Here is a 21,486-nt window from a genome sequence, read left to right as displayed (position 1 = left end):
TTTCTGAGACTAAAGTTTGACATAAGAAAAGTGATATATTAGTACTTTTTAATGTTTTTTATTTTCTAATGTTTACTTACCTTATTTTTTCAATTATATCTTCCAAAAGATATTCCACAACCGGAAAGGTAAAACCAGGTATATGTATCATTGGACAGTTACCTATCACAGCAGACAAAATATAAGCATAAATTTGTACTCAAATGTTAAAAAAATTAATATACTGTAAATAGGACAATGACTCTATTACTTACTATTAATTCCAGAAAATGGTCCTGTAGCTTTTACAGTTCTACCCTATTTATCCATATCTACTTTAATAAAAAGCAGCAGTCTAGTCTTCACTCAATACCACTTTACTGCTACCAAACTGTACACACATCTCAGTTCTACAAAATAACACAGAATACCAAAGAATAGAGTTTTAAGTTGAACTCAAAATCCATTAGTTAGAAGTCTATTTTCTCTTCATCATTAACCCAGATGGTATCATAACAGAATATCCAGAATATCGAAGTTTTACTGAATTCCAGATAAGCATTACTACTTGTAGTACCCAGAATTAGTGGAGAAAAGTAATCAAAACAAGACCTAAACAAATAAATTGCTACTATTCCAAAATTACTAATAAAAAAATCACTTCAGCATTGTTATTTAAATGCTCTTTACATTTCCTAACAAGGAAAACAAGCAGTACACACTGAAAAATCAAACATCACATGGGAGGTCAAAATATCTGAGCAGGTATCACTGCTCTACATATGACGTGCATACATTTGAGTAAGGTACTCAATGTTAGTTCTAGAAGCCTCATTTTAAAAAAACAACACCACCACCTACCCCAACTAACCTTACATGGTTTTCAGTTTAACTGGGATGTATTTTAAAGGACTTTTATAATGCTGATGACAAGAACATTTATTAAACATAACTTTATTACATTGTAATTCCCTCCCTTTCCCCTTCTTTCCTTCACAAGTATAAGGAGGAAAGACAGTTAGGACTGATTTTAAAAGAATGTGCTTTGCAGCTGGTCCAATCTATGTTCAGCTTGGGAAAGCTACTTAACTGCTCTGAGGCTGCTTTCTCATCTGTAAAAATGTGATTAATAGTACGTACCTCATAAAGTATTATAAAGACTAAGGAAAACAAAGTGGCAAATATACTACCTGGAACACTGAAGGTGTTTCGTTAAGTGGTCACTAGCAGTATTAGCAGAAAACTGCCACCCTAACCTGTGATAGTAGATAAAAGCCACAGAAAAATTACAGAAAGAAGTTTATAAAATTACGCAAATCTGTGGTTTGACTTCAACGATGCCATCTTAATTGTGTGGTGGTAGCAACAAGAAGCTACCTGTCCTCACTATCAGAGATGATGCCATCATTTAAAAATAGACCCAACTGTCTAATCCATGAAACTGTAGGGTAGAATAGTATTAAAATAAAATTAATAGCTAAACATTCATTTTGACTACTCTTTACCTAGTACCATATTAATTTTTTTTAATTAAGTGGTTTTCTAGTACCTTTTCTAATGGAGTAACTACACATTTTACTCACCAAAATATTCTGAAAACTTTTCTGCATTCAATGTTGCACTCATCAGTATTACTTTCAAGTCAGATCGAAAATTGAGAAGATCTTTAACAACAGTCATTAAAACATCTGACTGCAGGTTTCTTTCATGGATTTCATCAAGTACGATATGACTAACGCTGGACAAACACCTAAGGCAGAAGTGTGAAGTACAAAATTTTAAAACCATTTTTCTTTAATGACTAGTAAAATCCAATTTAATAATTACATCTTTTCATAATACTTATATTTCCTTAATTGAAACATACTCACGGGTCTGACTGGAGCCACTGAAGGATGATTCCTGTTGTACAGTATAAGATAGAACCCTGTTTCCTTGGCAACCGACTGTGAATGAAAGACATGAACTAATAATTCTTGGTTTTCTTTCCTAGTAATTAGCTAACTACCACAAAGGTTTATATCTTCAATTTTAGAAATGCTTTCAGTTTTAATGAAAATCTTCATATTTTTTTTTTAGTTATAAGAACACCCACCACAATAGGGTAATGGGAAATACTTCATTCAAATTCATTATACATTATCATTGTTGTCATTGATACAATGTTAATTTCTTTTAAAAGATAAGACCATTGACATTGAGATAACAACTGACTTACTTACAGGGCCTAAATATTTGGTTCATAATTGGAAAGTTCACTCATTTGAAAAGGCAAACATGTCAGGCGTGGTGGCTCACGCCTGTAATCCCAACACTTTGAGGCTGAGATGGGAGGGTTGCTTGAGCCCAGGAGTTCAAGATCAACCTGGACAACATAGGGAGATTCAGTCTTGAAAAGTAAAAAAAATTAGCCAGTCATAGTGGTGTGCACTGATAGTCCCACCTACTTGAGAGGTTGAGGTGGGAGGATTGCTTGAACACAGGAGTCTTAGGCTGCAGTGAGCTGACTGTACCACTGCACTTCGGCCAGAGCGACAGAATGAGAACCTATCTCTAAAAAACGTTAAGTAAATTAAAACATAAAAAGGCATATGGAGTCCGAAGCTCCAGAAAAGGACCAGATATGTACTGCACAGTGGAGTTGGATAGGGGGTTAAGATACCAAAATCAATTTAAAAAGTCAGTCAGAAGTGTGTGGAGGTGGTACTGAAAGGTATAGAACACAATCTTTTCAGAGAGAGTAATGGTCTACTAATCTATGTCCAGGAAAAATGTTTATTTTTCTAATCATTCCAAATATAAAAGCACCATTTTAAAAAGGCAATCGAAGTCCGATTGGGTTAAAAGATAAATTTGTGGCAGCAAGCCATCTATGCTGCAATTACTTTAAATGGTAATTGTAATAGTAATAACCATCATAAAAATGAGGAAAATATCCTTTCTTTTGAATCTCCAGCTTCAAAGTTTCATAAAATCTGCTTGCATATAAGAAGTGAACATTTCTTACCTCTGGAGACGAATTTGATATCCAGTACTATTACCATTGCCACAAGATTCTGCCCTTTCTGCAGCCACTCTTTCCGCAACCTTTAATTCAAATAAAATATAAAGAGAATATAATTTCCTTTAGAACAAATATCCTGAATATCCATGAAAATCTCGGACAGTTGAAAAATTGCTCTTCAGATTTCTAAATGAGTTAAAAAAAAAAACAGATATTAAAATCTGAGGTATCTAAAACAGTGTGTGCCTCTCTCAAGAGCTGTTCATGCTTATTTTTCATTTCCTCTTATAAAATCTTCTAAGGCCAAGTTCTCTCATCACTAGTTTCAAAGCGCCTTTCTATAGCATCCTCTCATTAATTTATACATTTTTGGTCTTTTCTAAGAGCTGCAAATCAAGATCTAAACTTGTAGAAGTTATGTGTAATTCGAAAGTAATTACATATTGATACTCTTCCCTTGTGTTTTTGTTTGTGGTAGGGACTGGTGTTGAATTTCTAGTTCTTGGTCATGCTTTGAAAGTTACAACTGCCAAAAATAAGCTTTGGAAAGATGAAATGTTATAATCTAATACTGATTTGTACAACTAAAAGTAACTGACAGTTATTTCATGACAGAACAGTGATAATAAGGGATCAGAAATAGAAAATGGCATAATTTCTAAGAAATAATAATTTGGAAGTAAAACTTTCCAAAGTATACCTAGTACACACTGACAGACCACATTAACCTGTCTACTCAAATTCCAACAGATGGTGAAAAAAGAAGAAAAAAATTACCTACTTAGCATTTCTTCCTACTATCTGCATATACAATAACGGCTATATATTAGTGAAAATATTTAAGTCTAGCTACAAAACTGTGTTATAACAAAAGTGGTTTATTTTTCACCATTCCGTAATTTTATGCTATTTCCTGGAATATCATCCCCATAAAAGGGTGAAGACCACCTGAAACTAAAACTACTAGAAGAAAACCTAGGGAAAAACTCTTTCAGACACTGGTCTAGGCCAAGAATTTATGACTAAGACCTCAAAAGCACAGACGACAAAAATAAAAATAGACAAATGGGAATCAACTAAGAAATTTCTACACAACAAAAGAAATAATCAACAGGGTAAACAGATAATCTCCAGAATGGAAGAAAATATGTACAAACTATTCATTCAGCAGTGGACAAATATCCAGTATACACAAGAAACTCAAACAACAACAATAAAAGACAAATCATCCCATTAGAAGGAGGGCAAAAGACAAGAACAGACTTTTTTCAAAAGAAGATATACAAATGGCCAACAGGTATATGAAAAATGCACAACATCATCATCAGAGAAATGCAAATTAAAACCACAATGAGAAATCATCTTACTCTAGTCAAAATGGCTACTATGAGTCAAAAAATAATAGATCTTGGCCAGGACATGGATAAAAAAGAACTCTTACATACTGTTAGTGGGAATGTAAATTAGTACAGCCTCTATAGATAACAATATGGATAGAACTAAGAATAGCGCTATCATTTGATCCAGCAATCCCACTACTGGGTTTGTACCCAAAGGAAAAGAAATCAAAGTATCAAAAAAACCAACCAACCAACCAACCAAACAAACAAAAAGCACCTGCCTTGCATGTTTATCACAGTATCATTCACAATAGTCAAGATATGGAATCAATCTAAGTGCCCATCAATGGATGAATGGATAAGGAATGGAATAATACTATTCAGCTGTGAGAGTGAAATCATGTCGAAATAGACATAGAAAGACAAATATCATATCTCACATAAGTGGGTGCTAAAAACCAGGTATATGTTGACATAAAGTATGGAATGACAAACAATGGAGACTCAGAAGAGAAGGTAGGAGGGGGACAGATGATGAGAAATTACTTAATGGGTACAATGTATATGATGTGGGTGATGGACACCCTAGAAGCCCTCACTTAACCACTACAGAATCTATGCATGTAACAAAATTGCACTTGTATCCCATAAATTTACACAATTTTTTTTAAAAGCAGTGAAGTCTACTGCTCTTTCTTTATAGTACTTCTTAGAAACCAAAGCTTAAAACATATACTGTATTTTCTGAGAAATACTGTCGTAATTGGTAATGTTTTTAACCACAGATTCTATATTAAATAACTTAGACACGTGATAAACAGCACTGTCATAAAACCAAAGACAAACACAAACCTTTATAATTTATACACAAAATTATACAGCATAAATAAATTCACTATGCATACTGAAATATGACAAGAAACCCCAAACACCTTTAAAAAATATATAAAACATATTTAACTAGGTCATCTAACTAAAAATAGTAACAACAAAATCAATGTACAGGTTGAGTATTCCTTAGCCAAAATGATCAGGACCAGAAGTATTTCCGGTTTCGGATTTTGGAATATTTTCATTATACTTGCCCTTGTTAAGCATCCCAAATCTGAAAATCCAAAATGTGAAATGCTCTAGTGAGCATTTCCATGTTGGTACTCAAAACAGTTCTAGATTTGGGAGCATTCTGGATTTCGTATAGTCAACCTGAAATAAGTTACTTATAAGTGTTACTTATGTATGCCTTCCCAAAATTTTGGACTTGACAAACCAGAAACAATACCTTATTTTTCCTCATGATAAATTTCCTCTTACTGAGTAGCTGCATTCAAAATGACTGACTATGACTGGGCACAGTGGCTTATGCCTGTAATCCCAGCATTTTGGGAGGCTTAAGTGGGCAGATCATTTGAGCCCAGTATTCAAGACCAGCATGGGCAACATGGCAAAACCCCATCTCTACAAAAAATACAAATATTAGCCAGGTATGGTGGCACATGCCTATAGTACCACCTACTTGGGGGGCTGAGGCAGGAGGATCACTTGAACTCTAGAGGTTGAGGCTGCACTGAGGCCGTGTTATCACCACTGCACTCCACCTTAAGTGACAAAGTAAGACCCTATCTCAAAAAATAATTAAATAAAACACTGATTATAGAAATACAGCTTAAAAGGTTTCCCACTTTCACCATCATTCATATACTTATACTGAAAAAATGACAGAAGTAAAAAAAAAAAAAATTAAATAAACCAAGTAGTAAAATGTAAAGGAATCAAATGATGGAGATTATTTGAAGCTTGTAATCAATTCCGTAAACATTTTATCTATTTCATTCTTGTGAATACACACTGAAATTTGCCTGGATATAAAGTTTATCTTGAATTCATAAATATCTATTATCTGTAAAGACCGTGGTTACTCAATTTTTTGGCCTTTATTATTAAACACGTTAAGCAAATATTTGCTTTCACAGTCACAAATCCTAAGCCTAATTAAGAATCACTGCACACCTTCAGAATCAGTAGGTTCTAGCAAGATTACTTTAAAAAAGACATTTGTAATAAGTTAAGAGATTACTTACTGAAATGGCACTAATTCTTCTTGGCTGAGTACAAACGATCCTGCAAGCAGATCCTTTTCCTCTTTCAATGTAGTTATCCAAAATGAACTGAGTAACTTGAGTGGTTTTGCCACAACCAGTTTCACCACTTATTACTGTTACCTGATGTTTATCAATTAAATTTACCAATTCCTATTTCAAAAGGGAAAATAAAGAATATCACATGTTGTCTAAGTTTGAAAAAAGATATTAATCAAAATTCGACCAACTAAAGATAATTATTTTTAAAAAATATATTAATGTTTTCTAAATTTTGTCATATCCAATACTGGCAGTTTGGATATCTGGATCTACCAATCTGCAAGAGATAAGTGCACCAAACTATAAAGAACAAAGCCAAAGCACTGTTAAAGAAAAACATACTGATATAAACAAGAAGAGATAGCTTATAAGTTCCACGCAGAAGAATTAAAATAATGTTGACATGTGGGGCTACTGACTACAGAAGCAAACTCCCAGCCTAAACAACTACTGATGACATTACGAATTTATATCATAATTCATAAATATGGCTTTGTCTGCAGAACAAGTTTTATGTGCCATTTTAGGAACAAGGAAGAAAATACTGTGGTTTAAAATGACTTCCTTTCAAATAATTAAAATAAAGTCATTAAATATCTAAACCAAAGCTATCTAGAAAACCTCATACTTGGGGAAGATGTTCTTCTACAAAATTGCATGTATTAGTATTTTTAATAATAATATTCACTGTATAAAGAAAGTCATCTTACTATCTCAAAGGGATGTTAGGGGTTATTTTCATGTACAAAACAATTTAATTTGAAAACCTACCTTTTAAAAATTCTCCACTTAGGCCAGGCATAGTGGCTCACGCCTATAATCCCAGCACTTTGGGAGGCGGTGGCAGGCGGATCTCGAGACCATCCTGGCCAACATGGTGAAACCCCATCTCTACTAAAACTACAAAAATTAGCTGGGCATGGTGGTGGGCACCTGTAACCTCAGCTACTCAGGAAGCTGAGGTAGGAGAATCGCTAGAATCCAGGAGTCAGAGGTTGCAGTAAGACGAGATCATGCCACTGCACTCCAACTGGTGACAGAGCAAGACTCCCTTTCAAAAAAAAAAAAAATTTCCCCACTTATTCTAACACATTATACATATATATAGATGTATATATATCAGAAAAAAGTTTTAAGTTTGAACACTGAAATTAGAGCTGGTAAATACCGAGAAGTGAAATGTGATTCATCCGTTCAATAGGTATTTGTTTACTGGATGTCTTTAGAATGCCAGGCACTGTTCTGAGTCAAGAGACACAGAGTGAACAAAACAAATCCTATCCTCAAGAACTTACACTGGCCTGGGAAGGGAAGACACACAAATGTCAGGTGGTAATAAGTGCTATGAAAAGCAAAAAATAAAGTAAAATAAAATAAGGTTGAGAAAACAGAGAAGGATGAGAGATCATATTATTCTATATAGGGTAGTCATATTTTAAGATATAGTGTAATAAATTAAAGAACTGTATTTTTAGTAGTACATTAATTATTTCGCACCTTGATTTTAATTAATACATTAATTTGTACATTAATCTTAACTGAAGTGTCTGGTCTTGACTTAAGTGCAAGGTATTTATCCAAAGTAACTTATAAGAGGAAATTTTACTTTTTAAATTTCAAAGATTTCAATTATGAACAAAAACAGGAGAAAACGTCAGGAAAATTGTTTATGTCCTTTTATTTCTTTGTCCTTAATTCAAAAGAATAAAATTAACTTCCAATACTATCCTGTAGAAGAAAGTTCATTAATTTACATTTTTTTCTTGATACAGAGCTCTTTAAAAAAAAAAAATTGTGTATTTAATTTGTAAATCAAATTAAATAGTGCAAAAAAAAACACTTTACCTTTTGCATTCCATATGAAGGCAGCTTTTCTCTGAAATGCTGAAATTTAAAAAAAGTTTTAAATTTTCACAAAAGATATGTAATTAAATTATAATCATGGTAATTAGGATACATCATAGGGTAAATTCGCTAGAATCCAAAAGTATTTTTATTATCTTATGGCTTGTGTAAAAAAATTATAAAGAATAATTTATCAATTCCTTTTATGTCTGAAACATTCAAAACCAGAACTCCATTCCCAGCAAAATGGAGACAATGCTTTAAACTCCGTGGCAGTAAAATGAAATCGGATCTGTCCTAACAGCATTCTAATGATTGCTAAATTACTTTCACTATTTTTCAATATGTTTTATATATTCATCTTAGATTTGATTTCTGTATTATCTTTTCCCACCCAACAGTACACTATTTACTAATACATTAGGCACACTGGAGCAGATTCAGAAATTATTTCAGGATACTTGCCTTTGAGTGTAAGAGAAAAGTAGTATCTGCACAGTCAGAAAATCTGGTACTGCCATTTTACAGCTGTGATCTCAGTTAAGTCATACTTAAAGTGTGAACATCTAAAAGATTTTATCTCACAGGGTTGCCACAATGTCTAAATGAAAAACCTTTATATAAAAAGCAAATACCAGTTTCTGACACATATAAGCTACTCAATAGATTTCCAATGTGTTAAATTACAATTAGAATACTACAAAAGGAATGACTATTCTTTCCCGTATTTATGTGACAATTTCTTCCTAATTCTGAAAACTTTTATGGAACTTTATACCCATATTACATAAAAATACTTAAGAAGCAGTACTGTAGTTTACATTCAACTAAGTACATATAATGTAAAAAAAGAATCTTCAGTGGCATAAAAATAAAGTCAGCTTTAACAAACGCCCCTTATTAAAATGGAAAAAATTGACGGGGTGCGGTGGCTGACACCTGTAATCCTAGCACTTTGGGAGGCCGAGGCAGGCAGATCATGAGGTCAGGAGTTTGAGACCAGCCTGGCCAGCATGGTGAAACCCTGTCTCTACTAAAACTACACAAAATTAGCCGGGCATGGTGGCGCACGCCTGTAGTCCCAGCTACTTGGGAGGGTGAGGCAGGAGAATTGCTTGAACCTGGCAGGTGGAGATTGCAGTGAGCCGAGATCGCGCCATTGCAATGCAGCCTGGGTGACAGAGCAAGACTCCATCTTAAAAAAAAAAAAAGGAAATAATTTTTATATATATATATATATATATATATAATTAATAAAATTAGAATTGTCTTTGGTAATCTAGTATTATATTATTGTCATGTTTGTCATGGTCAGGTAATTCTTATCAGCACCATAAAAATAACAATCACTGTGATGACTGAAATGAATTCTAGCGATTTTAAAATAACAAAAGCTACCACACTTACCTTACCTTATAATAACTTCTCTTGTAATAATTTTTAAATTATCTAAAAACCATTTTTTAATGACATAAGTATTAACACCCCAGGTAGTCAAATGTTACCATATTAACACATACTTATACACAAGCTATCCCACTGCATTTCAAACTGGCATTAACCATATATGATTTACACATGTAAATGCCACTGGAAAGAGAAGTATAGCCCAATATTCTTTCCCAAGGCAGCCAAAGTTTCTATGTGCTTTTGACCATCACCAAGATGTGAGATAGTTCAACTGTAAGCTCTCTGAGAACAGGAAATATCTTATTACTCTTAAAAAAAGAGTAATAAGCACAATTGGCTGGCGTGGTGACTCACACCCATAATTCCAGAATTTGGGGAGGTTGAGGTGGGAGGATCGCTCAAGCCCAGGAGTTCAAGACCAGCCTGGGCAACAAAGCAAAACCCTGTCTCCACAAAAATTACAAAAATTAACCAGGCGTACTGGCACATTCCTGTAGTCCCAGCTACTCAGGAGGCTAAGGTGGGAGGATCACTTGAGCCCGGGAGGTCGAGGTTGCAGTGAGCATGATGGCACCACTGCACTCTAGCCTGGGTCACAGACTGAGACCCTGTCTCAAATATATATACACATACACACACACATATATAGCACAATAATTGGTATCCAGGAAGCAGAAAATTAATGTTTATTAAAGAACATCAAGAAAAAATATTGCACATGGCTAAAAATGATTAAAAAGCTGAGTTCTTAGACACAGCTGAATTTTAGATCTGATTCTGTTATGAGCTATGCAACCTTAGGTAGGTCACTTAACCTAAATCTTTTTCCTCATCTACAACAGACATGTAGTCTCTTATTCAAGGTTATTGAGAAGCTTAAATCATGTAGCATATATGAAGCATTTATGACAACACATGAGAAATAGGAAGACCATCAACTTTTCAAATGTTTTACATTTTTCTTTCTCTGAACTAGATCAATCACCCATCTTTAGTATATGAGTTCTGTCTACCATACACAGCAAAAAGACACTAATTCTCCTTGTTCTTAAGGCTGTTCAAGCAGCTCTTCTCAACCAGAAGATTCTGAATTAATTCATCCCGAAATTTCCTCCATTTTCAAATCAGTTTTACCCAACAGGCATCAAAGAGCTACACAATTTGGCCCTGGACAACCTCGGCTTATCTATTCTAATAAGGAAATCCAACTTTCATCAGTAACAGTCCGTGGATCATTCTTTCCTAATAAGGAAATTCAGCTTTCATCAGTTAGCTGAGGGATCCTTTCTTTCCTATAGGAGGTGCTATATCCTTTCTTTATCAAAAACAGCAATGTGTATTTACATATTAAGATATGGCCCTCAGAGTTCCCTCAGTAATTTCTTTTAAAAATATACACACATACATGCAACCACTTTATTACACCTCTAGAACACCCACAAATCATACAATTTTATGTTTTAACTGAAAGGGACCTTAAAATATCTTGCCTAGTGTAGAAAGAAAATATCAGAATTCAGGAGACTCTCAGGTCTTGTGATAGTCCTGTATTTACAATGTTAGTGAACATAGCACATCACATAACTTCTGAAATATTTAATTTTATCATCTACAAAAAAAGAGATGTATTAAGTAACCTGGAACAAGCTTTACAATTTTAACTGCCTTTAATGCACATGGCACCTCACTAAACTGGCCTAGAAAAGCTGAAGAGTAAGTTTTTTTTTTTTCCATTTGCACCAGCATTTCTCAAACATTTCTTCTCCTCACCACATAAGCTTCTGTGGATGAGATAGGATACTGTAGGTTATGTGTAACTTCCATTCCCACTGCTTTTCTCTACCATTCGAAAATAAAGTAATTCCCACCGAGGATGTCTTGTTGAGGATCTCACTGATCTATGCCATGCAGCTACCTCTAACCATATATACATTTTTAGAAAGTATAAGAAAAAAAATGACAAAATATTTTTTGACATCTTTCTACTACCTGCATTTCAATATACCGAAGGTCATTTTTTTTCTTTTGTAAATCTTCCAATAATTTTTGGTCTAAAGTTCCATCTGGTTCATTTTCTTGCAAGAGATACTCAGAATCTCGGTCAATATATGATTTGTTCCTGATTCTAAGCATTTTTTTTTCTTGGTTTATCAACTTCTTTTCCTGGATGTCAAGTTTCTTCTCTGAGCATGGTGTGTTCTTAGTGGAAACTTCAGTACCATATCTGTTTTGACAAAATAAGAAAATAAGAAAGGTCAGATGAAGAGCCACTCGAACCCTGGAACAAAACAAAACAAAACAAAACATTGTTGAACTATTTCACAGTCATCCAAATCCAAAGCTTTTCTTAGTACAGTAATTATGAAAATATACTTAGATTCTTGTAACAAATTCAAATTTTTCCTTCCTTTAAATAGATATTGCCATATTAAGTTATTCCTTGTGGTAGTTAAAAAAATCCACACAGTAGTCATTCCGTCACTGCGGTTAGTTACAGTGTTTCTCTTTTTCTGGTTTTCTTGAACTTGTTTCATGTCACAACATCTTTTTTTCTTGCCACCCTTTCTGAGCTAAAAATAGGATGCTACAATACACAGTCCATGAAATACTTGTACTAATTTTTCCTCTAAATGATACAGTTCTTGTAACCTTTCTAAAACAGTAGCAATTTCACTTCTTGCAGACCTCGCAGATAGAATAATTTCATAAATACAAAGAGGACAGGTAGGGAGAAGAATAAATAACAACTTAATACAACTCATATCCAGATACACTATTATTCATACCATTTAGCTTTCCTGTAGAAACATGCCATCTAAATTTTTAAAAGTCATTCTCTAAATCTGTTTAATCTACATAAGAAAAAAAAGTACATCAAGGTTAAACTTCACTTATTGAAGAAAATAAAGATGCTATTTTTTACTCTTTGCCTATTCTTTAAAACAATACTTCTTGTCGTACCCATGATCTTCAGGAGCAAACCAGGATATCTGTGCTTCCGACTCTTTATCATTCTTCGCTTGAACAGAATTCAGTAGCTGCACAATTTGTTCTTCTCGTCGTTCATCCATGTGTACTACAGCTCTCTAGTTTGTGCCAAGAAAAAAGCATCTTGTCACCATAAGAAAGCATATGCAAAAATTATTTGATACTAAAGAAAATAAAAGCTAAGTAATATACATTCAACAAATACATGTAAAAGAAAGTTATTCACACTTGTCCTCTAGCCCAATCCCCCTTCCTAGACCTAATTAATTAATATTAAAATTTTGGTACATATCCTTCTAGACCTTTTCCAACAAGCATTTAAAAAATTAGCCCTATTATGACTGGCAAAGAAAACTCATTTATGTCTCTTCCTACAACTCTGGTTCTCTTACTCCCAATCCTCACATACTAATTATTATGAATTTCTCCTTATATTAAAATTTCGACGTTATTAAAACTCAAATGGTTTAAGAAAAAAGTTGAAAACTGGAAATAGTTTGGTCGCAATGCACATTTGAAAGTTCTTAACACTAAACAGAAGAATATATTGGTAAGTAAGGCTGAGCTCAGAAGGAGTAAATAAAATTGATCAGTGCTCATTAGGTGATCCAATGTGGCAAATGACGCAGTTGCTTCAAAGAATGAGAATAAAACACAACAAATTGGACAAAGATAAAGGTCCATGGTGAAGCATGAAAATTTTCAGAAACTTTACGCATTTAAGAAATGTCCAAGGTAAAAAAAAAAAAAAAAAAATTGCCAAAACCCAATTCTTTGGAGACTTTTATATTTAGACATAGTAAGTTGAAAAACAGATTCTTCAAAATCTACGGGTCTACAAACGTTAGGTTCTAATGTGCATATAAATCCATAGGCAAAAGGAAACACATGAGGAGTGGTGAAAATTAGAGTGTGTTAAAGAACCAAAGGAGGCGGAAGGTAAAAGTATAAATGAAAAGAAAACAGTCAAAAATCGAAAGAAAGAAACCATAGGACTTAATGACTATTTGGTGGAAGTTGGAGACAGACAAAAAGGAAGAATCAAAGACGACTGTTTCCAAATTCGAGGGTGGATCACGAGAGAACAGCAGTAAGATGAATCATTAGGAGGAGGCTGCTCTGTGTTACTGTACATTTTTGTGTACATGTAGTGGTGATAGAGGTCAAAACAGGATGCTAAGTTTGGATTTTAGGCAATTAAGAACAATGATGAAAGTTCCCAACTTGTAATAATGATTAGCCAAATGAATATATGGAAATGGATCTCTGAAAGGTTTTGTTTTTAGAGTTATGATAGAAATTTTGGAGTGTTCTGTAAAGTTGAAATCACACAGACACAGGATTCTTTTAATTTACAAGTAATACCACCTCCAAAGATGAGGACAGACGGTTGACCAAGTCTGGCATTCAGGGGGCCAAGGCAAGAAAATAAGTCAGAGGAATAATCAAGAGAACAAGCAAAAGACTAGGAGCACACAGTGACAAACCACCCCTATGAAGTGAAGAAAGGTGTTAAAAAAAGGAATCAGAAGTATAAAATTGACATAACTAAGGCAGAGAACTGAAAAAATTACCATTGTATCCAACAACTAGGCAGTTGGGAATGTTCTTCAAGATGTTTTTAGTTTTTGAGGTTTGGTTATTTTTGGGGAGAAAAGAGGGAAGCAGGAGCTAAGGTAAGGAGACTGATGAAAGCAGATGGCAAATGTGTAAAATATTCTAAAATCTAGAGCAATAGATTTCAATTGTTTTTTATTTTTTTCATAGCAATCTGCAGTAAAACTAATGACTCAGTACACACATATACAACTACGTAATTTCACAAAATACTTTCCTTACTCTGTACAGTGCAACTCTTATCTTCTCTTCACTGTATTCTATCCCAATTAAACAAACAGGAAAATAGCTGGTCATAACAAAGTTTAACATAAAGTTTGAAAACCCAGGGTGGGTGGAGGAGTATATGTCCCAGGAGAACAAGACATAAGCATGTTTAAGACAAGAGACAGGGTTTTATGAGACATTCTAATTCTAATTCAGTATTCCATGCTTTGTGAAAGCTCAAATAAGTTTACACGAGTAAGAGGATAACCTAATGTGATAAAAATAAGAAGTTAGTAATAAAACAAATCTGAGGAAGCAAGGCCAATGAACTATACGCTACCTCCTTTTTTGAAGTGAAAATAAGTGGCTAATTTCAGTTGTCAGGATATAAAATGTGTCTACTAAAAGTCCTCTTAAGGTTTCTTGATGTATCTGTTTAGTTAGAACATAACCTGTATCTGCTATTCCTACAGTTCTCACTTTTCCATGTTAACTCATTACTCTGTATTTTGTTTAGTAAACAATTTCTTAGATTGACATTTCACAACACATTGCCCACCTCCTGCCCATAACAGCACAAAAGATTATTCTAATTTTATGAGATTTCACGTCCCTTGGGAAAGGTAAATTACTGGATAACAGTCTACAGAAAATAAACAGATCTACACAATCTTTCAGTCCAAACTATCACAACAAAATTAGTTTTAATTAAAAAGTCAACATTAGTTGGTAGTCTTTAAGATACCTTACACAATGCATATATACCAAGTAAGCATCTGCTAATCAATAAGGAATTAGTTGAATTGTAGTACACCCAATGGTTAAGAGTGGGTAGATCTTTCTGCAAGTATAGAAACAGGAAAGATGACCAAAGTATTAAATCAAAAAAGTCAGTAGTGTAGTAGGATCTTGTTTTTATTACTATTAATTTAAAAAGAGGCTATTCACTCTCCATATCCTATACTTTTTGCAGTGCCTCTGCCAGATATAACTCTGGCCATGGTATATGCCCCAGGAATGAACAGCTGAATCTATCTTTTACAATGAACATGTATGATTAGACCTTGAAAACATAATTTACACTCTAAATAAAAAGATTCGTATTTTTAATGATGTTCTCCCCACAATGAGTTTCTGGACGCACCAGATAGCAGAGAAAATACCTTAATTCCAAACTTGGATCTTGCCTTATTGTAGGATGCCTCTCTCCCACTCAACAACCTTCTTCTACCACACTTCACTTTATTTCACTCCTTGCCTGGAGAATCTCAGAAACACATTTTGTTTCATTTTGTTTCATGACTATTTTCTTTTGTCATAGAATTTTGATTATTTCCTGCTTTCTTGGACATTCTCAAATATCCTGCTTCTAGTTTTCAGTTCCTGGCAACAGACCCTAAATGATGTCCACCAAATTTATCGTATCAGCTTTCTAATCATGTGCAACTACTTCAAACTATCTCCCCATTCTCTGTAACAGGCCAGCACCACCTTTCTGTTTGCCCTCAGCATGCACACACAGTTTTTCACAAAACAAAAGCCCCAAGAAGAAAAGGTCCTCAGTTGGTTATCACCAAACCTAAACCCACCTGTATCAGAATTTATCCTTTTTTCTTTCCTGTTAAAAAAGAAGTGTGTTTTAAAGGCTAACCCCTCAACCTGAGCTCCGCAGTCCAATTCCTTTCATGTCCTCAGGGCCACCTCCTTCATTGAAATTTACCTTGCTTTCCTAAATTCCTAACCTCTCCAGTAGACATTAGGCAGTCAATCAGTATTCTAGTTTGCCTCTTTTAGTAATGTGGTAGAAAATCAAACCTGGCTTGTTGTAAACCATAAAGATTTGGGGGTCAGTTATTACTGCAGTATAATTTGGCCCACTTTGATTTCCTCTTCACCGGGCGCTTCCCATCAGGGCATGAACATGGTCAAATCTCTTCACCTTAGAAACAACAAAAACAAAAAACCCTCTCTTGAATTCCCTTACCCCTATCAGCTACTGCCCTATTTTTCTTCCACCTCTTCACAGCAAAACTGCTGGAAAATGTTTCACTTCTTAATCTCTGTTTCACTTGCTACCCAACTGCAATCTGGCTTTTACTTCTACAATGCCACAGAAAGCGCTCCCATTAAGATCATCAACGACCTTGTTGATAAATCCAATAGACATTCTCAGCTCTTACGTCATTTGTGCATGCTTGCCACTATCAATTACTTCCTCTTGTTGATGATACACTCTTCTCTCCTTTAAACACTACTCTTAGATTTCAAAACAACACACATCTTATTTTTCTCTTCTCTGGCTGATCCTTCCTAGATTCTTTTGTAACCTTCTTTTCCTCAGCCTGTCCCTTAAATTTTCATTTTCTGTATTTGACAGCCTGAGTGATCTACAGACCAGCAACACTGGCATCACCTGGGAGCCTGTAACAAAAGTCGAATCTCTGATCCCACCAGTGTTCTACATTTTAACAAGATGTCAGGTGATTCCTATGCACATTCAAGTCTGAGAAGCAATGGTCTACAGAATTCAGGCTGGGCCCATTCCGTTTCTGACTATTCACTCCCACACTCCAACTACTACCCATGAGCCCATTAACTGCCAAATACTTATCTCCAGCCTAGATTTTTCTAGGCATCAGATCTACACAGCCCTCTCCCTCCTGCAAATCCTCATTTGTATGCCCTGTAACAATATCAAACTCATAGTGTCCATAGCCGAGCCAATCACCTTTCTCCAACAAGCCTGATCCTTACAGACAGGCATAAAAGAGTCATCATTAACACTGTACTTATCCCTTCAGATAAAATAGATCACAAAATCATTTTGAGACTACCTCCCAAATCACTTTAATCTGTCCACTTCCCTCCATCTCCACTGCCAACGTGCTAATTCAAGCTGTCATTTCTCACCTTAGTTACTGCAAGGGCTACTTAACTGGTCTCCCTGAACCAGGATTGCCTCTCTTCAATCCATTCCTTATACTGCTACCAGAGTGAATTTAAACATTTAAAATCCAGTCATTTCATTCTTTGTTTAAAATGTTTTACCAGCTTGCTACAGTCCTTAGAAAGACTCAATGTATCTCAAGGCCGTGCTTATTTTTCTAGCCCAGAGATTTTCAAATTGCTGTTTCTGAAATTATATTAAAGGATCATGAACAGCATTAAAAGAGAACAGAGAAGTTCAAAAACAAAAAAACTTCAAAGCAATGTGCAGGTAATTAAATGTTATTTTACAAAACTTTTCATCTAGTTATACATATGTGTGTACTGGGTTGTAAATTCAAATATATTCCTTTTTGTGCAAAGCGGCCAACAAATTTGAAATTGACTGCCCTAACCTCATCTCACTACTCTCCACATCCAGGTTCTCATCTTTTACAGTTTCTTGAACTGAACATGTGTTTCCTTGATCTCGGTGTTGTCGCACATGCTACTGCCTTTGCCTGGAATCTTTTCCAAACCCCAAACTTCAAACACACACACGTACATTCACTTTGCTATCTTTCAACTTCAGGTTAAGGGTTACCATCCCTAAAAAATCTTCTAAAATACCTTGACCTGAGTTAGGTGATAGCACATATTCTCTAATACCTTAATATTGTATTATATTTATCGCTCCAAACAAACCACAATCTCTGTAGAGCCTATATTAATACAGTGCTTAAGATACCATCACAAAAATAATGTCCTCAATAAATACTTGTTGAAAGAACATTTGTTCAAGAATGCATTCATTTTCAGCCAGGCAACACGACTCACGCCTGTAATGCCAGCATTTTGGGAGGCCGGAGCTGGTGGATCACCTGAGGTCAGGAGCCCAAGACCAGCCTGGCCAACATAACAAAACCCTGTGTCTTCTAAAAATACAAAAATTAGCCGAGTGTGGTGGTGCTCACCTCTAATCCCAGTTACTCAGGAGACAGAGGGTACAGTGAGCCGAGATCACACCACTGCACTCCAGGCTGGGTGACACACTGAGAGTCCGACTCAAAAAAAAAAAAAAAAAAACTATTCATTTTGAAAACACATGACATGACTTTAAAAGTAAAAGTTACCGAAATTCTGACTGGGAAGCAATGACATCAGCTAAAGCTGGTCAAAGAAGAACTGGGATGAGCCCATTGAAAAATACTCACATTAAAACAAGATGGAAAGGTACATTTTAGACAGGAGAACAGTATGACACTGTAATAAAAAGTAAAAATAAATTATGTTTACAAAAGCTATAATTATATCAGACTGGGGACATGGGCTCGGAGAAATGTGCAAAGTGGTAAACCTGTTATGTTGAAGCCATATTACCAAGATTTCCAGAAAACATGTCAAGATGCAATTGAAATGTATTAGACTGAGACAGAAGTGACCCGACTTCCAAATTCAAGTTGTGAATTAGGGAATGAAATGATCTAATTTTTCCTTTTAAAAGATCACCATAGGCGGCTCTGCAAAGCACAGACAATGCAGAGAAGGAATGGAAGCTAGATGACTAGTTAGAAAGTAAGAACAGTTAGATTGGGATATATTAAGAAGGCAGAGATTTGCTGAAATGAAGAGGAAGAAGCAAAGATAAATCTTATTTGGCCTTGGCAAGTGAATAAATGGTCAGGTCACCACTAAAAGGAGGATAGGAACGCAAGTAGAAATCAAAAGTTCCATTCATAACATCCACTGCACAACTGGCTATATCCTTCATGTGGAAACAATAATGAACATTTTTTCCTGACTTATTTAACTTTTCATCTGTTTAGGTATTATTTTCCCAGCTAGACTGTAAGATCCTTGAATACCACATTTCTTCAAGTCCCTGGAGCAACATGCATAAAACCTTGTTTGAAACAGAGCCTTAATAAACAAAAGCTGTAAAGTTACTTAGACATCCCTATCCTGATTTTCAAAAGCCGGTTTGCCCAACGAAAAAGTTAATTTGGGGCTGTAAAAGAAGTGGATTTGTTTTTTAAAGAAGTTTAAGTTATGAAGATAAATGGATAAGGCCCCCGGAAACACCTGAATGAACATGACATGGTTAAATAAAGAAATGGAATGGTTTTAAAATAGTAGTCTAGGCCGGGCGCGGTGGCTCATGCCTGTAATCCCAGCACTTTGGGAGGCCGAGGCGGGTGGATCACCTGAGGTCAGGAGTTAAGAGACCAACCTGGCCAACATGGTGAAACCCCTCTCTACTAAAAATACAAAAATTAGCCGGAGGGGTGGCGGACGCCTGTAATCCCAGCTACTCGGGAGGCTGACGCAGGAGAATCGCTTGAACTTGGGAGTCGAAGTTGCAGTGAGCTGAGATCGCGCCACTGCACTCCAGCCTGGGCGACAGAGTGAAATCCTGTCTTTAAAAAAAAAAAAAAAAAGTAGCCTAAATGATGATCTAATTACACTCTATAATACATTTTATAAGGTGGTTTTTAAAAGGAAGTCACCAAAGGCATATACTAAGTTCCTGCTTAATGATAAAAAATTATTTTTATTAGAATTTTATTTATTAGTCACTCCGACAACTTTGTTTCCTTTACTGCAGATCTTTAAGATACAAATCAACCTGACAATCATCTGAAGAGAGGAGAGTAAGCCAAATCATCTCTGGAGATTCCTTTCATTTTCCTTTTCAAAGAGAATCTGCTAATCAATAGAAATTTCTCCACCCCAACACAAAAAACAAAACAAAACAAAACCAAACCTAGGTTTGCGGATAATTTTAACACTAATAATAAAAGCTGGACTATTTTCCTGAACGATCCACAGCCAAAGTAGTGTCTGCCTGCTTTTGTTCCGCGCAAACCTATCTCAAATGTAGAAAGGTAGCTATTTGCTTCTTCACCAGGCAAAGACCTTAAAGTGACAATTATTATTCTAAGTGAAAGGATGGCCAGAGATACGACAACAACACTCCTAATAAAGTTAATTTCGGTTAGAACGTGAACTTAACATTTGCTTTGTCACAGTTCTCAAGTCCTCTAAGCAAAGTATATATTCAGCCTGCATAAATCCTGCCTGTTTTTCTTCAGATGCGCATGGCTAATGTTAAGCAGTACGCCCGCTACTGGGAGCGCCCACACGATACATTTGCGCCTTATTTGCATTTCACAAAGCACGTGCATCACTTAAGACACAAAACCAGGAAAAAGGGGGCAGCGGGAGACAGAAGAAAACCTGTGCTGCCACATCCCCTCCACTATCGAATCCGAGATTACCTCTTGTCTCTCCGCTTCCTTATTCTTCTGTCCCTGTTTTTTCGCGTACCACATGCCGATTTCGCGGCCTTTCAGGTGCCCAGGGTGCCGGCCCCTGCCGCCTCGACCACCCCCTCCGCCGCCGCCGCCTCCTCCGGAGCCTCGGTTCCCTCCATGACCCCCTGCCGGCCCCCCTCCATAGCCCCCACCGGAGCTGCGGGGCCCCCCATCACGGCCCCAGTTCTGATGGTAGTCATAACTCATTGTCCTGGCGGACTACAACCCGTCAGAACCAGCAACCGCTGGAAATGGCGTCCGATCCCGGAAGGCACTGTGCGCCCACTTCCGTTTTGCTTCCGTAGCGCAGCGCAAGAGGGCGGGCCATTTAGCATCACAAGCAGCGGTTTCTGGTGATGTCACCGCGTGACGACCCCGGTGATCTGGACGGTGGCGGGGGTCTGGTTTTGTCTGATACCCCTGAGTTGTTTACCTTTGTACCTCTGGAGCAACAGCCAGCCAAAGGCCCGTAGATTTTCTTTCGCTAGGCCCAGCAAGTGAGCCAATGGCTTTTGGTTTTTACTTTCTTACTCCTGGTAAAATCCGCAGTTTTCTTGCACTTAGGTCCTAGGGTAGTAAACGTTGATTGAAACGAAAGAACCCGTGGATCAGTTCGCCGTCTTCTAAAACTCTCTAAAAAATGAGTTCTTCTTAAGTCTTGAAAACAGCCTGACAATCTTTCAAACATATAATTTAAAATACCCTTAACCTCCTTGAAA

The 21,486-nt window shown here is 35.9% G+C and overlaps 1 protein-coding gene across 3 annotated transcripts in view; it reads right to left on the bottom strand.

Annotated features, from left to right (window-relative positions):
* The window catches only part of DHX36 (DEAH-box helicase 36), a 51,175-nt gene extending 30,120 nt beyond the window's left edge, over positions 1 to 21,055 (bottom strand). For all 3 annotated transcript variants that reach the window (XM_025377055.1, XM_025377057.1, XM_025377056.1), the window contains exons 1-9: positions 20,732 to 21,055; positions 12,678 to 12,802; positions 11,706 to 11,940; positions 8,307 to 8,345; positions 6,402 to 6,572; positions 2,987 to 3,066; positions 1,851 to 1,925; positions 1,563 to 1,729; positions 81 to 162 (exon numbers count right to left, since the gene is read on the bottom strand). In XM_025377055.1, the coding sequence (XP_025232840.1) occupies positions 81 to 162; positions 1,563 to 1,729; positions 1,851 to 1,925; positions 2,987 to 3,066; positions 6,402 to 6,572; positions 8,307 to 8,345; positions 11,706 to 11,940; positions 12,678 to 12,802; positions 20,732 to 20,974 (1,217 nt within the window). In that variant the 5' untranslated portion in view covers positions 20,975 to 21,055. The remainder of the gene's footprint in view (positions 1 to 80; positions 163 to 1,562; positions 1,730 to 1,850; positions 1,926 to 2,986; positions 3,067 to 6,401; positions 6,573 to 8,306; positions 8,346 to 11,705; positions 11,941 to 12,677; positions 12,803 to 20,731) is intronic.
* Positions 21,056 to 21,486: the final 431 nt, after the last annotated feature.

This window comes from Theropithecus gelada, chromosome 2 (assembly GCF_003255815.1).
Source record: "Theropithecus gelada isolate Dixy chromosome 2, Tgel_1.0, whole genome shotgun sequence".
NCBI lineage: Eukaryota > Metazoa > Chordata > Mammalia > Primates > Cercopithecidae > Theropithecus > Theropithecus gelada.
Note: the sequence above shows the minus strand (reverse complement) of the source record. Positions and strands in the feature narration are given on the sequence as shown.